The sequence below is a fragment of the Osmerus eperlanus genome, chromosome 20 (genome assembly GCF_963692335.1).
Source record: "Osmerus eperlanus chromosome 20, fOsmEpe2.1, whole genome shotgun sequence".
Classification (NCBI taxonomy): Eukaryota; Metazoa; Chordata; class Actinopteri; order Osmeriformes; family Osmeridae; genus Osmerus; species Osmerus eperlanus.
Window position 1 is genome coordinate 12,979,169 of NC_085037.1, and position 14,939 is coordinate 12,994,107.

General features: G+C 50.9%; 1 protein-coding gene across 1 annotated transcript in view; it reads left to right on the forward strand.

The window, feature by feature from the left end:
• Positions 1-1,671: 1,671 nt before the first annotated feature.
• The window catches only part of vps50 (VPS50 EARP/GARPII complex subunit), a 55,809-nt gene continuing 42,541 nt past the window's right edge, over positions 1,672-14,939 (forward strand). The window contains 9 exon segments of the mRNA XM_062446100.1: positions 1,672-1,852; positions 2,342-2,411; positions 2,624-2,661; positions 2,664-2,740; positions 2,854-2,889; positions 3,423-3,505; positions 7,543-7,585; positions 8,685-8,783; positions 10,180-10,320. Coding sequence (XP_062302084.1) covers positions 1,672-1,852; positions 2,342-2,411; positions 2,624-2,661; positions 2,664-2,740; positions 2,854-2,889; positions 3,423-3,505; positions 7,543-7,585; positions 8,685-8,783; positions 10,180-10,320 — 768 coding nt within the window.

A 14,939-nucleotide genomic window follows, 5' to 3' on the forward strand; every position in this document is an offset into this window, starting at 1 on the left:
CCCAGTGACCCGCGGAGCTGTGTGGTTGCCATGGTGAGAGTAGTACTTCGAGGAGGAAGTAGAGGTTTCTTTCTGTGTGTGTGTGAGGAAAACAAGTCAGTCCTGTGTGGGTGTGTTCTGTGTGTGTGCGCATGTCTTACACACATGGGACCCCCCCCCCCCCCCACTTCCCCCTTGAACAAAACATTGTCATGCAGTGGAGATATCAGGAATGACCTGTTTCACCTACTGTAGGTTGCCATGGGAGATATCAGAATGACCTGTTTCACCTACTGTAGGTTGCCATGGGAGATATCAGTAATGACCATGTCTCTCTTTGCAGGTGTCCAAAAAGGTTGCTGATCTCATTCTGGAAAAACAGCCGTCTTACGTCAAGGTAAGGATTGTCTCCTTTGTTTGATTTCCCTGTGGTCATGGTTGTTTTGGGGTTGCGTAGGAACATTTCCATCACCACCAGCACACACCAGTCTGGTTTGAGGTGGGGAGGGTGGAGAGGGTGGAGAGGGGGAGAAGTGGGGAGAGGGGGAGAGATGAATAAAGGAAGGAGGTGGAGGGAGGGGGAGAGAGAGACCTAGAGAGAGCAAGACAGGTGGATCCCCTCCCATACATGTGCTATGGTGAATGCACATGGAGCTAAATGAACTTTGACAGGTTTTTCATTATTGCGCAGTTCATCATTAGTGTCACCCTCACCTTATGTCAGACTGGTCGATGGGCCGGTGTTCTATTACTTATCAATTAAGCTGCAAATCTTTCCCCTGAGCTGAAGCCGTGTGTGTGTGTGTGTGTGTGAGACAGAGATGTAAGCTATGTGAATGGACTTCCATGTGTTTGAGTGTGACCTCCCTTGGGACAAGCCCCCCAGCCTCCCCCCAGCCTCTCCCCCAGCCTCTCCCCAGCTCCCCCAGCCTCCCCCCAGCCTCCCCCCAGCCTCTCCCAGCCTCCCCCCAGCCTCCCCCCAGCCTCCCCCCAGCCTCCCCCCAGCCTCCCCAGCAGGAGCGTCGTCCTCCTGGTGTCGGGGTAGAGGCTTGTATGAATGCAGAACACTGTCTGCAGACACACAACATCTCTCTAAAGTGTGTGTTGTGTCTGAGTAGACCCACTTTGAATGCTTTTATTTCTGTGTGTGAGCAGCACTGGTGGAACAAAAATATTTATCATAAAACATACGCTCTCCTCTCGCTCTTACCTCTCTCTCTCTCGTCTCTCTCACTTCACTCGTGAGTGAGTGTGTGTGTGAGTGAGTCACAGTGCTGCTCTGGCAGCATCTGTCCCTACCTGCTCTGTGACTTACCAGTGACCCAGACTCATCCTGTCAGGCAAGGACACTAGGGAGGATGCTAGGAGGAAGAATGCTAGGAAGGACACTAGCTCTTAAGACATTCCTGTTGAGCTAGGGGATCCCTGGTGAGCTGAAAAACTGTAATGAAAGCTTGTTGCTGAGCTTACTCTGCACACACAGCTCAGAAACACCCCTGTAACAGCCTAGAAACACCCCTGTAACAGCCTAGAAACACCCCTGTAACAGCCTGCTCTGGTTTTTCTGACAACCAGTGTAGAGGTCTGAGAGATGGAGAGAAGTCTAACCTAACTGAGGTCAAAGCTCCAGCACATTCTCAGAGAATATCCTTTGCTGTCAGCAAGCCTGGTTATCCAGTGAGATCATGTCAGATGCCAGTCTTACAGAAGCGCCCTCTTTCCTCGGATAAATCCGATGATCCAGACACCGCCACATCAAACCCGGCCGCAACAGAGCCGGTGTTTGTGTTTGGCATGTTCTACGACTCCCCAGATCAGGAGGGGAGATCCTCTCACGGCCGCAGCAGAAAGAGATCATTTGTGAGCACTCGCCGTGGGCACCACCCACCCCCTTGCCCTTCTCCTCCCTGCCCCCCTGCCCCCCTCCCTTATCTGCCTCTCAATTTCCACCTCGTATCTCCTGGCCAAACAGTTGTCTTTTCAAGAACGCCTCAATTGTTGTGCCGGTTGCTCTGCGAACACTGGCTCTTTTCTCCGGACGCTGCCGGTCGAGGACAGAGACGAGTTTTACCTTCCTGAGGCTCCGACAGCTGGGGAGGACGAGGGAGGGGAGAGGGGAGAGGGGGAGAGGGGGGAGAGGGGGAGAGGGAGGGAGGGACGAGAAATAGAATGACAGGAAGCAAATCTTCACTATCATCTCTTCTCCCTGTTTTGTAATGCTGGCTATATAAGATGGTCATCTTGTACGTGACTGTTTGTGTGGATGTATATTGTGGTTTGTGTGAGTGGGTATGTTGTAGTGAGTGCAGTGTGTGTGTGTGTGTGTGTGCGTGAGACACGGTGTAACACTGTTGTCTGTTAGGAGCTGGAGAGGTGACATCTCTGCAGACGAACCTGCAGCTGGCAGCAGTGATCTGCACCAACGCCAGGAGGTATGACCACCATACACACACCCCTCCACACACACACCCCTTCACACACGTACACACAGACCCCCCCCCCCCACACACACACACACCTTTTTACACAAACACACACACACACACACCCTCCACACACACACACACCCCACACATCCTCTGACTGGAGGACCAAACTGATCACGGAGTGCTGACAAGGTGGTGATGTCACTTCCTGTTTCCAGGCAGCTGAGCTCTGCCAAGGAGGGCTTCACTGAGGCCAGTCTGGGCTGCTGGCCAATCAGAGGAGACGACAGCTACTGACTGGCCTGCTCAAGTCCCTCAGGACCATCAAGACTCTGGTACACACAGCATACACAATGCAAACACACACACACACACACACTTTTGACTGTAGGAAACTGTTTACCGTTAACCGTGGGTAACGTAACCTCTCTCCTCCTCACCTTGACAGCAAAGGACAGACGTAAGACTCAGCGAGATGCTGGAGGTAAGACACACACACACACTCACACACACACTCTCACACACACACTCTCACACACACAGCTGTACTGTAAAGGTCACTCATCAAACCGCTGGAGGACGCCAGTAGTGGTAGAGTTCCAGGAGCTAGATGATGTGGAGGGTGAAGATCTGCTCCTGCTCAGGACGGCTGCTCCTGCAGCCTGGTTCAGGGGAGATGCTCCTGCAGCCTGGTTCAGGACGGCTGCTCCTGCAGCCTGGTTCAGGACGGCTGCTCCTGCAGCCTGGTTCAGGGGAGATGCTCCTGCAGCCTGGTTCAGGACGGCTGCTCCTGCAGCCTGGTTCAGGGGAGATGCTCCTGCAGCCTGGTTCAGGACGGCTGCTCCTGCAGCCTGGTTCAGGACGGCTGCTCCTGCAGCCTGGTTCAGGGGAGATGCTCCTGCAGCCTGGTTCAGGACGGCTGCTCCTGCAGCCTGGTTCAGGACGGCTGCTCCTGCAGCCTGGTTCAGGGGAGATGCTCCTGGGCTCTGAAGCAACATACTCTGACTCTCTCTCCAGGAGGAGGACTATCCTGGAGCCATCCACCTGTGTCTGGAGTGCCAGAAGGCTGCCAGCACCTTCAAACACTACAGCTGCATCAGGTACACCTGTCTGGGAGCTCCCTCCTGTGTGTGTGTGTCTCTCTCTGTGTGAGTCTCTCTCTGTGTGTGTCTCTCTCTGTGTGTGTCTCTCTCTGTGTGTGTCTCTCTCTGTGTGTGTCTCTCTCTGTGTGTGTCTCTTTCTGTGTGTGTCTCTTTCTGTGTGTGTCTCTTTCTGTGTGTGCGTCTCTCTCTGTGTGCGTCTCTCTCTGTGTGCGTCTCTCTCTGTGTGCGTCTCTCTCTGTGTGCGTCTCTCTCTGTGTGCGTCTCTCTCTGTGTGCGTCTCTCTCTGTGTGCGTCTCTCTCTGTGTGCGTCTCTCTCTGTGTGCGTCTCTCTCTGTGTGCGTCTCTCTCTGTGTGCGTCTCTCTCTGTGTGCGTCTCTCTCTGTGTGTCTCTCTCTGTGTGTGTCTCTCTCTGTGTGCGTCTCTCTCTGTGTGCGTCTCTCTCTGTGTGCGTCTCTCTCTGTGTGCGTCTCTCTCTGTGTGCGTCTCTCTCTGTGTGCGTCTCTCTCTGTGTGCGTCTCTCTCTGTGTGTGTCTCTCTCTGTGTGTCTCTCTCTGTGTGTGTCTCTCTCTGTGTGAGTCTCTCTCTGTGTGTGTCTCTCTCTGTGTGTGTCTCTCTCTGTGTGTGTCTCTCTCTGTGTGTGTCTCTTTCTGTGTGTGTCTCTTTCTGTGTGTGTCTCTTTCTGTGTGTGCGTCTCTCTCTGTGTGCGTCTCTCTCTGTGTGCGTCTCTCTCTGTGTGCGTCTCTCTCTGTGTGCGTCTTTCTCTGTGTGCGTCTCTCTCTGTGTGCGTCTCTCTCTGTGTGCGTCTCTCTCTGTGTGCGTCTCTCTCTGTGTGCGTCTCTCTCTGTGTGCGTCTCTCTCTGTGTGCGTCTCTCTCTGTGTGCGTCTCTCTCTGTGTGCGTCTCTCTCTGTGTGTGTCTCTCTCTCTCTGTGTCTCTCTCTGTGTGTGTCTCTCTCTGTGTGTGTCTCTCTCTGTGTGCGTCTCTCTCTGTAGTCTCTCTCTGTGTGCGTCTCTCTCTGTGTGTGCGTCTCTCTCTGTGTGCGTCTCTCTCTGTGTGCGTCTCTCTCTGTGTGCGTGCGTCTCTCTCTGTGTGCGTCTCTCTCTCTCTCTCTCTCTCTCCTCTCTCTCTCTCTCTCTCTCTCTGTGTCTCTCTCTCTCTCTCTCTCTCTCTCTCTCTCTCTCTGTGTCTCTCTCTCTCTCTCTCTCTCTCTCTCTCTCTCTCTCTCTCTCTCTCTCTCTCTGTGTCTCTCTCTCTCTCTCTCTCTCTCTCTGTCTCTCTCTCTCTCTCTCTCTGTCTCTATGTGTGTCTCTCTCTCTCGTGCTCTCCTCCCTCTCTCTTTGACATCATTAGTTATCAGCTCACCACAGCACAGTCAGATCAGACCTGGGTCTTAAGAGGATACACTGTGGTTGTGGGCATGGCTGATCATTACTCCACAGACCTGTTTAAATGGCCTGCCATTATATAATTAGACCTGGTGTGTTTGTGTGTGTATGTGTGTACAGTATGTGTGTGTGTTGCGACTGAAAAGCACTCCAAATGTTTGTGTGTTTAAGCTCTGGTCTCTCTCTAGCTCTCACTCTTTCTCACTATTTCTACCTCTCTACCTCTCTTTCTCTCTCTTTGCCAGCTCTCCTCTCCTCCTGTTTCTCTCCCTACTTATCTGCCCACAGCTCACACACACACACACACACACAGTCACACACAACCTCACAGGGGGTGTGACACCACTGTCCTGACCAGAGGATCAGAGACAGGGGGCTCTGGCCAGGTCAGGCTCCAGCCCCCAGAAGCTGCAGGAGTCTGGCAGGTCCCGTCCCCCACACGCAGAGCCTTGCCTGGGGCCTCGGCAGACAGTAGCCTGCCTGCTACCTCTGGAGGGTATGATGCCTGCCAAGTCTAGGTGACTGGCATGACAAACGCACAGGGTCTCTCTCTCTCCCTCTCTTTTTTTGTCTCCCACCCCTGCCCAAGGGGGTGATGGAGAGAGGAAGAAAGAGAGGATGAGATAAAGAGGGGGATGACAGAGAGAGGGAGAGAGGTCAGTGGATGTGTGTAAAAAAACCATAACCAGTTATTTACTTAGTTAATGGCTTTTTGTTTCCAGTATCAAAGCAGACTTTTCAGCTGTGTGTGCGTGCGTGCGTGTCGGAGGGTGGGTTTTCAATTACGTGCTCAAAAGGACATAGTGTGTTGAAGTTAGTTACTGTGTAAGAACCCCCCCCACACACACACACACACACACACACACACAAGCGTGTACAAACAATTACTCTTTCACTTGTTTGTAGCCCAACGGAGATGATGAACAGCAAACATCAAATTACATCAAACACACACACACACATGATGCACACACTCACATACATGCACAAACACACACACACACACACAGTTCACACCCCCTCGAGCACAGCGGGGTTGAAGTAGTGAGAGAGGCAGGATTTATGTGGTTGATACGAGCTTCTCATTTGTGGAAAAGAGCAGTCGTTTTGTCAACGAGTTCATTATGTATATGAAGAGAAAAGCCCATCTGAACGAGCCTCCAGACGTCTCTGGTCTCCCTTTTCTCTCCTCACTCTCTCCTTTTTGTCTGATTCACTCTCTCCATCTCATTTGCTGTCGGTTTATCTCTCTCTCCCTCCATCTCTCTCTCTCTCTCGCTCTCTCGCTCTCTCTCTCTTCCTTCTTCATTGCTGATAGCAGTACAGTCAGTCATCCCACCTCTGCCATCATCCCACCCTATCATCCCGCCCCTGCCATCATCCCATCCTATCATCCCCTTGAGATGTTGTGAGAGAGGGTCCACTGATGAAACTCAAGAAACCCTGAGTACACATATCCTTCACGGAGATGGGTTTGGGGTGTGTGCGTGCGTGTGTGTGTGTGTTGGGGGACGATGACGTCAGGAAGGAGCCTCCTGTGCTCACGGCTGTGTTCCCAGAATCCTCTGCTCCTAGCCTCTCCTCTCTCTCCATCTCCTCTCTCTCTCTCTCTCTCACTCACTCACTCTTTCTCTCTCTCCCCCTCCTCTCTCTAGCTCTCTCTCCCCCTCTCTCTTTTTCTCCTCCCATTCATAACTCCTTGTTCTAATAGAAACAGCTCACCATGTCAACCCTCCCCCCCTCCTGTTATCCATGTGTCACTAAGTCCCTGCCTGTCTACCTGTCTGCCTGCCTGTCTGCCTGTCTGCCTGTCTGGGCTCTCCCCTGGAGCTCTGCCCAGTTAACACCTGCAGTTAATTGAAAAAGGAAACCCACGTTTCCCCCCTCCTCCTCGTTTCCTCTCCCCCCTCCCTTCCCCACATGTTCTCTCCATGCCTGCAAGGAACAGCTTTTTAATTGACTTTATTCCCCCCCCCCCCCTTCCTTATTTAACCATTCTGTGTGATCATATAGGGGGGCTCCCCCCGACATAGAGAGAGAGAGGGATGGAAAGAGAGAGGGAAGGAGATTGAAAGACATGGGGGGGAGGGAGAGAAAGAGAGACAGGAAGTTCCCCCTGCCTGTCAGTTTGGGTTTGCTCGCCGTTCTAGATCGCCACGCCAGGGACCAACGCAGAGGAAGAAAAACATTACTTTCTTTATCCCTCCCTCTCTCCCCCTCTCAACCTCCCCCTCTCCCCCTCTCCCTCTCTCCCTCTCTCCCTCTCCCCTTCTTTCCCTCCTTCCCTCCCTCTCTCCTCCTCGCCCTGAGCCAATTGTACTTTCTGTTTCAGCTCTTTGATGAAGGGCCTAATTAGGCTCTGTCACTGACTGGATTTGAAATCTAAATATGAACCATTAATTTTCGCTTACAAAGTCTGAGAAACGAGTCAAGTCTAAGAGCCGTAGCATTGTACTAACCTACAGACAGGATGGTCTGGCTGTAACCACCACCTGCCAGGCAGGTCACCCAGGCTAGTGTGCATTCCCTGTAGTACTGTACTGCTGGCGCAGGAAGGTCTAGAGAAATACAGTTGTGTATTTATTTTTTCATTTTTCATCAGTGGGGAAAATAAAACTCAACCATGTGCTTTCCTTTTCTCTCCCCCCAGTGAGTTGAACTCCAAACTCCAAGACACCCTGGAGCAAATCGAGGTTAGTTCACCTTTTTATTAATAAAAAAACCTCTGTTTGTGAAGACCGCGACCCGTGAATGGTGTTTACAACTGTTCCTATCTGTCGTTTAGAAGCGGACTCCCCCAAAATAAGAGAATTCATTTTTGTCTTGATATTTGGACAGCTCCCTCCCCATGGTCACACATCCATCCTGCCTTCAGCTCGGGCAGGATGGGATTATTAGCGCTAGCGTGTTTCATCTAGACTGCTGATGGAGAGCTGGGTGGTAAATGGCATGCAGAGCAATTCCCCCCCCCAACAATCATGCATCAGTAGGTTCATTATCTGTTCCTGTCTTGGTTAGGGTTGCACACACACAAACACACACACACACACTCTCACACACACGCGTGCAATGATATGGTCACACACACACAGTCACAGAGGCAGATACACACTCGTGGCTGTGAGCAAGCGCCCCTTGTTTTAAGTAAATGTCTGTGGACACATGCTCATGAAAGCTTGCACACACACACCACACATGCCTACACACACACACACACACACACACACACACTCCCCTGCAGTGGTGTGATGGTGAGCCCTGCTGTGCTCCACTACTCTGACAGTGGGTGTAGTTCAGGGAGCCTTGCATGTATACCCCTCCTCCTCCTCCTCCTCCACCACCCCTCCTCTATTCATAGAGGAAGGGCAGGTCTGGGTGCTGAAACAATCACACAGACTCACTCCCAAATGGTGTTGTCACGGCGACCCCGCAGGTGTGTTCACGTGCCTGCTCTCTCCACCTTCACACCTCTTCCCTCTGTCTCTCTCCCTCTGTCTCTCCGTCACTCTCTCCATCCCTCTTTATGTGCATGTCTCTCTCTTTCTCTCACTCCCTCTCTCCATGTGTCTCTCTCTTTGACATAGCCACATACATTTCTGTATATTTTCTTCTTTCCCCTAGCTCCCCTCTCCTCATTGTCCTCTACCCCAATGACCCTCTCCCACACACACACACACACACACACACACACGTGCTCACAAGCAGCGAACCGTGGACATACTCCTGTCTGTAAATCCCTTTACTAATCCCTCTCTCCTCCCTCCTCCCCCTCTCCCTCCCTCCTCCCCCCAGGAACAGCTGGACGTGGCTCTGTCGAAGACCTGCAAGAACTTCGATGTGGCTCACTACACCAAGGTCCAGCTGGCATACACACTCCTGGGCAAGACTCAGGTGAGGGGTGTGTTTGTGTGTGTATGTGTATATATATATGAGTCATCGGTAAATCCCATCCTCCTGTTGGCATTTGTTTTGTTCTACCTCCTCTCCCCTGCCCCATCCTCCCTTTTCCCTCTGACTGCATCCCCCTCCCTCCCTCTGTCTTTCAGGGTGTGTGTGTTGTACAGCATGGCTGTACCTGTTGCGTAGACTTATATGTTAGTTTTTCTTTATAATGTTCTGTTTTGTTCAATCCTTTGTCTTTATATTTTACTGTTGTCTTGTGCTTGTCTTCACACTTGTAAAGCGACTTTGGGTATTTAGAAAAGCGCTATAAAAAATGAATTATTATTATAATGACCTCCTGTGTGTTGAATCACGTTTTACGGTTAAGATGAGTCATCAGTGATCTGGTATAAGACTGTCCTCCCTCTCTGGGGTTGCTGGCGTGCAGAGAGAGAGAGTCACATATTAACATTTCACGTTTTGATCTCACATACTCATGGCTTTGGCAATAATGCTGACTTATTAATGCCAATAAAGCATTTTTGTATTGATTTGAATTGAGAGAGAGAGAGAATGTGTCCTTGTTCTGTCAAGGAGTCTGATATTGAGTCTGCAAAGTAACAACATCTCAGCTAACACACTCCTCCAACACACATTCCCTCGTACAGTCTGAGGATGACTATGGTCATGTTGTTACCCTGTGGACTGGACCGTGATTGGCTGTCTGAACATCCTGTGGGTTGTTATGGCTGCGTCAACCTGTCGCCGCTGGCGATGAGTCACATCAGATCAAAACAGTCCTCGGGGAAAGACGGGAGAAGTCGGTCCATTAAGGAACGGTTCTTTACAATCACCCGGTACTGGACTCTCTCCCTCTCTCTCCCTCTCTCTCTCTCCCTCTCTCTCTCTCCCTCTCTCTCCCTCTCTCTCCCTCTCTCTCCCTCTCTCTCCCTCTCTCTCCCTCTCTCTCCCTCTCTCTCCCTCTCTCTCCCTCTCTCTCCCTCTCTCTCACTCCCTCTCACTCCCTCTCTCTCCCTCCCTCTCACTCCCTGAGTCATGCACCGTTTTCTTTTCTGTGCACTTTCTCACACACACACACATATCTTGTTTGCTGTCTCTGACTCAGACATGGTAACCCAGTTGTGTTCCCTCCTTAAGTGGACAAGCGGTGACCTCCAGTGTTCGCAGCTGAAAGACTCTCAAAGTCATCTTGATCCTCACTCCCTCGCTCACTGAAGCTCTCCTCTCTCAATAGAAGCACTCTGACATGATGTGTTGTAACATGTTAATTCAGCGGCCACTTGCATCCAAAGCCACATACAGAGGGAGGGATTCGAACCTGCGACCTCCTGATAGGCTGTCAGATGCTCTAACCGCTAAGCTGCCCGCTGTGCTTGCTCCCCAGACTGCCATGGACCAGCTGCACATGCACTTCACCCAGGCCATCCACAACATGGTGTTCCAGGTGGTGCTGGGGTACGTGGAGCTCTGCGCTGGCAACGCTGACACCAAGTTCCAGAAGATGCAGTACAAGGACCTGTGTACGGTGAGGAGAGCACACACATTCACACACACTCACACAGAAACACTCAAGTCCACTGACACACACACAGCTTCCAAAGTGTGGATTGATGAGAAGTGTCATGTTGGAATAGGCTGGACACAGTGTTAGTTTATGAGTGTTGTGTCCTGGTGCTGTCTGTCTCCATGACAGGAAGCTTTGGAGGTCAGTGTGTATCTCCTGTACAGGAAGCTCTAGAGGTCAGTGTGTATCTCCTGTACAGGAAGTTCTGGAGGTCAGTGTGTATCTCCTGTACAGGAAGTTCTGGAGGTCAGTGTGTATCTCCTGTACAGGAAGTTCTGGAGGTCAGTGTGTATCTCCTGTACAGGAAGTTCTGGAGGTCAGTGTGTATCTCCTGTACAGGAAGTTCTAGAGGTCAGTGTTTATCTCCTGTACAGGAAGTTCTAGAGGTCAGTGTTTATCTCCTGTACAGGAACCTCCTCTATCACCCAGCAATCAGCAGCCATGGTGTTGAAAGACAAAGTTGTGAAAGGTTGTAAAAAGAGAAGTAGAAAGGTAGAAAATATATATTTAAAAAAAAGATACAAAATATCCTTTCTTCTCCTTTAACTGTGTGTGAAGAGAGTTTTTTTTTTTTTGAAAGGTTGAAAAAATATTTTTACAAAAAAGTTTCCCCCAAAAGAAAGTTTCGAAAGGTTGAAACCCCCCCCCCACTTTGCATCATTGATGAGTATTTGATGAGGACTGTACGGTACTCTTGTGCTCTGCTTTACTCTCATCCGTTTTAGGCTTCTCTGTTCTCTCCTCCTCTCCCCTCTCCTCTCCTTTCACTGTGTGTGAAAAGAAAGTTTCTATGTTTTTTTGGAAAGGTTGAAAACATTTAGCAGACACTCTTATCCAGAGTGACTTACAGTAAGTACAGGGACATTCCCCCCGAGGCAAGTAGGGTGAAGTGCCATGCCCAAGGACACAACGTCATTTTGCACAGCCGGGATTCGAACCAACAACCTTCTGATTAATAGCCCGACTCCCTAACCGCTCAGCCATCTGACCCCCAATATGATGAATACTTAATGAGGACTCTATTGTACTCTACTCTGCTCTTCTCCCCTCCTCCATCATAAAATAGAGGCTGGACCATAGGCTCAGTGAACTCTGCACCAGGACGTGCATATTCAATTCAAGGGGCCCGTTGGATACAGCAGAGAGGTCACATCCTATTGCGACACTCCTTATGAATTTTACATGAAACCATCGTCATTGGAACCTTTACCCTACTCTAACCTCCTCTCCCCCCCCCCCCCCCCCCCCCCTCCGTCTCTCTAAAACGACAACAACAACAGCTAAAATGTCCCCCTCCGGTAGAGACGTGCGTTAGAGATGGTGAGCCAGGCTGGGTCAGTGATGGTGAGCCAGGCTGGGTCAGTGATGGTGAGCCAGGCTGGGTCAGTGATGGTGAGCCAGGCTGGGTCAGTGATGGTGAGCCAGGCTGGGTCAGTGATGGTGAGCCAGGCTGGGTCAGTGATGGTGAGATACGGAGCCTTGCAGTCAGGCTCTGTATCCTGGTGCGTTCCAGGCGCTTGTTGTGGGAGGACAGTGTTAACCCTCTTGTTTAGTCCTGGGTCACCCTAAACCCCCCCCCCCCCCCCCCGGGCCAGATACAGCAGATCTCACACATCTGGCCTTCGCTCCACATCTCCACACAGTTCACCTCGGCCTTATTAGATCATTTGTTTGCGAGCTGAATGTGATTATTTGATCCTGTAGTGTTTGTCTTCCTGGGTATTGTGAAACGCGACGCTGTGAGAGGTTTATGAAGAGCAGTGTTGTTGACGAGATGGATCGGCCCCCCATTGTGACATCCTGGAGAGAGAGAACAAGCCTAGAGCCTTTCCACACAAGTGGTGCCCCCCCCCCCCCCCTGAACCCCCCCCTGTAGGGAGTCACCCCCACCCGAACAAGCTCTCCACAGCCCAAACAAAAGCGATTCCAGTTCTGTGAGCGTGTCGGTCTCAGCGAGGAGGCCAATGGCCTGACCCTCGGCTCTCCTCCTCGCCACGGAAACGGGCTTCGTGTTTGCGTTCTCTTCATAGCGGTGTCAATAAACAACATGGAGGAACAACAACAGCCTGGGATTATTCTGCAGTTTCTGATGCGGTCCAGCTCCCTCTGAGGCACTCCTCAGGTTCCTGCTGCTGGTTATTAGTGAGCGTTGTTGTCATGCTAGTCCTCGCATGTTAGCTAATGCCTAACAATTAGCGTGTTTTAAAAGGTCTTTTTAGACCTTTTTTACAGGGTGTTGTTGTATGAAGAGATGCTTACTCTCAGGATATTCTGTCTCTTAGATGGTTTTCCTGAGAGTATTGGGCTGGTGGATGCATTGGGTTCAGATGCACATTGTGTCGGTTTGGGGTCAGATAAAAGTCACGGTATTCATGACGCCTTTGAGATTGTGCCATGAAAAATACCCCAGGCACGCCAACCGACTTTAAATTATTTATTATTTATCATATTACATATTACATATCTTTTTTTGAGTCTTCATCACAGTTTTATGAGAGAGACTGCGTTTGTGCTGGTCTCCTCAGATTCTCTGCCCTGCAGGTTCTGTAGGAAGATGATTCTCCAGGCTGCCATGTTTCTACATCAGGACACACGAGGATGGTGTGAACCGCTGGCTCTCTCTGCATGTTCCTGAGCAGAACGTTTTGGTTAGCTTATAAGTGTTTTCCTGATGAGCTATGAGCTTAAGGAGAAGAATAGCGCTAAACACGTTGTTGAAGATGTTCCAGAACACTGAAGGTGAATGCTGGAGGAGTTCCAGAATGCTGGAGGAGTTCCAGAAGGCCCTGGTTCTCTTCGGTGAGCTGGGCTCGTGATAGAGGAGTCTCCAGTGCAGGGATTCGCTGGCGCTGCAGATTTGCAGATTGCTGACTAGCTTGTGTGTGTGTTTGAAAGTCCCCTGCAGTTTTGGTTGTGGAAAAGCACTGAGATTTCATCAAAAAAATTTAATGAATTAGCTAAATAAAGGAACTCAAGATCCATTTATAGCTAGACCGCCCCCCTCGCCCCCTGCCCCCCTCCCAATACACGCCTGAACGTCCCTCTCAGCTCTCTCCCTGTCTAAGATCCATTGATAGGATGTATAGGCAGCACAGAGTGCATCTACCATTTCACAGGGTTCTCATTCACGCTCTCTCACACACACACACACACACACACACACACACACACACACACACACACACACACACACACACACGCACCCCCCCACCCCCCATCTGGCTCTGCCTCTTATCAGACCCACTAGTCTCCACTGCCCCCTGCCACCCCACCCTGGTTGCCTGGCAACAGGCTGGTGTACAGGCACATATGGTAGCTACGGTGCAGGGGTTGTCCCGGACACGGCAGAGGTTTCTGACTCTCATCACTCATTCTCCGAGTGTCAACAATCATGAATCTCACCCTCAGAGGCCTTCTCCAGACAGCCTGTCAGAGAATGTTCTGGCAGGCTGTGGTTTAGCTATGGCAGGATAGTCCTAATTTACACTCTTTCTGTAAACTCAGAGAGTTTACACACATTCACACGCACACATTCCTACACCACACACTCGCCAGTAACACCCGTCTTACAAACATACACACACCCGTCTACACACACACACAGCTGTGCTAAAGGCGAGGCGGTATTGTCAGAATGCCCTGCTTGACATTGCCGTGTCAACTGTCTCCGGGGAGATTAACAGCCAGGTCACGGTGTAGCTCTGCCGCTAACCAGCGCCAGACATCAAGAGTTATAACAGCGCTGGTCGCGTCATGTTAGGATGGGCCAAAACGTAAATCCAGCTTTGCTAACCTTTCCATCGCCATGGCGAATTACGTAGGTTTTGTCTTCGTTTTGGTTGGGTGTATAACGAGCCTAGTCGAGGCCGTCTAACACCGTGGTCATGTTGAGAAACGTGATGTATAGCTTCAGCAGATGCCTTTATAGTACGGGAGAGGGGGGAAATACGAACCAACATCAACCAGACCCCTTCATCTCCAGTCAAGGGCTCTAATCACTGAGCTTATTACGTTCCTCCACAACTTGCATGTCCAAAAATAGCTGTCCGTGTTTTTGAAGCACCGTGTGTTCACTGGTAGCCACGGGAAGTTCATGTGTTTGTTCATCAGGAGGGTGAAGGCTTGGAGCGGCCTGCCTTCCTCTCTCTGTCCTGTGTGTTTCATCACACCTTCTGAAACAGAGCTGCTTCCCTCCGTCATCCTCTCCCGAGGGAGGACAGACGGAGGCTCTTTGGACGCTGAAGCGAGTTCCCCCCCCCTCCTCACGACGTTGCCCTTGACCGACAGAGAGAACGAGAGCCGTGATTAAAACCGGGGACGGTAAGCGGGGCGCCGGACTTCCTGTTTCCTGCCAAACAGCCGTCTGTTCAAGCGTGGAGCATGGAGATCCGTGTTTGATGTGAAGAGCGGACCAGCTGAGAGCCGCAGTCTCTTATTAGCTGGAAACTCTTTTAATTAGCTTTTCTATATATAAATGTTTTCCTGTGGCTGCTATGTTGTTGACCAGAGCCTCTTCTTTAGCAGTTACTTGTGCAGGTGACACTGTCACTCAGATTATTTGGCCATTAAATTACTTTCAC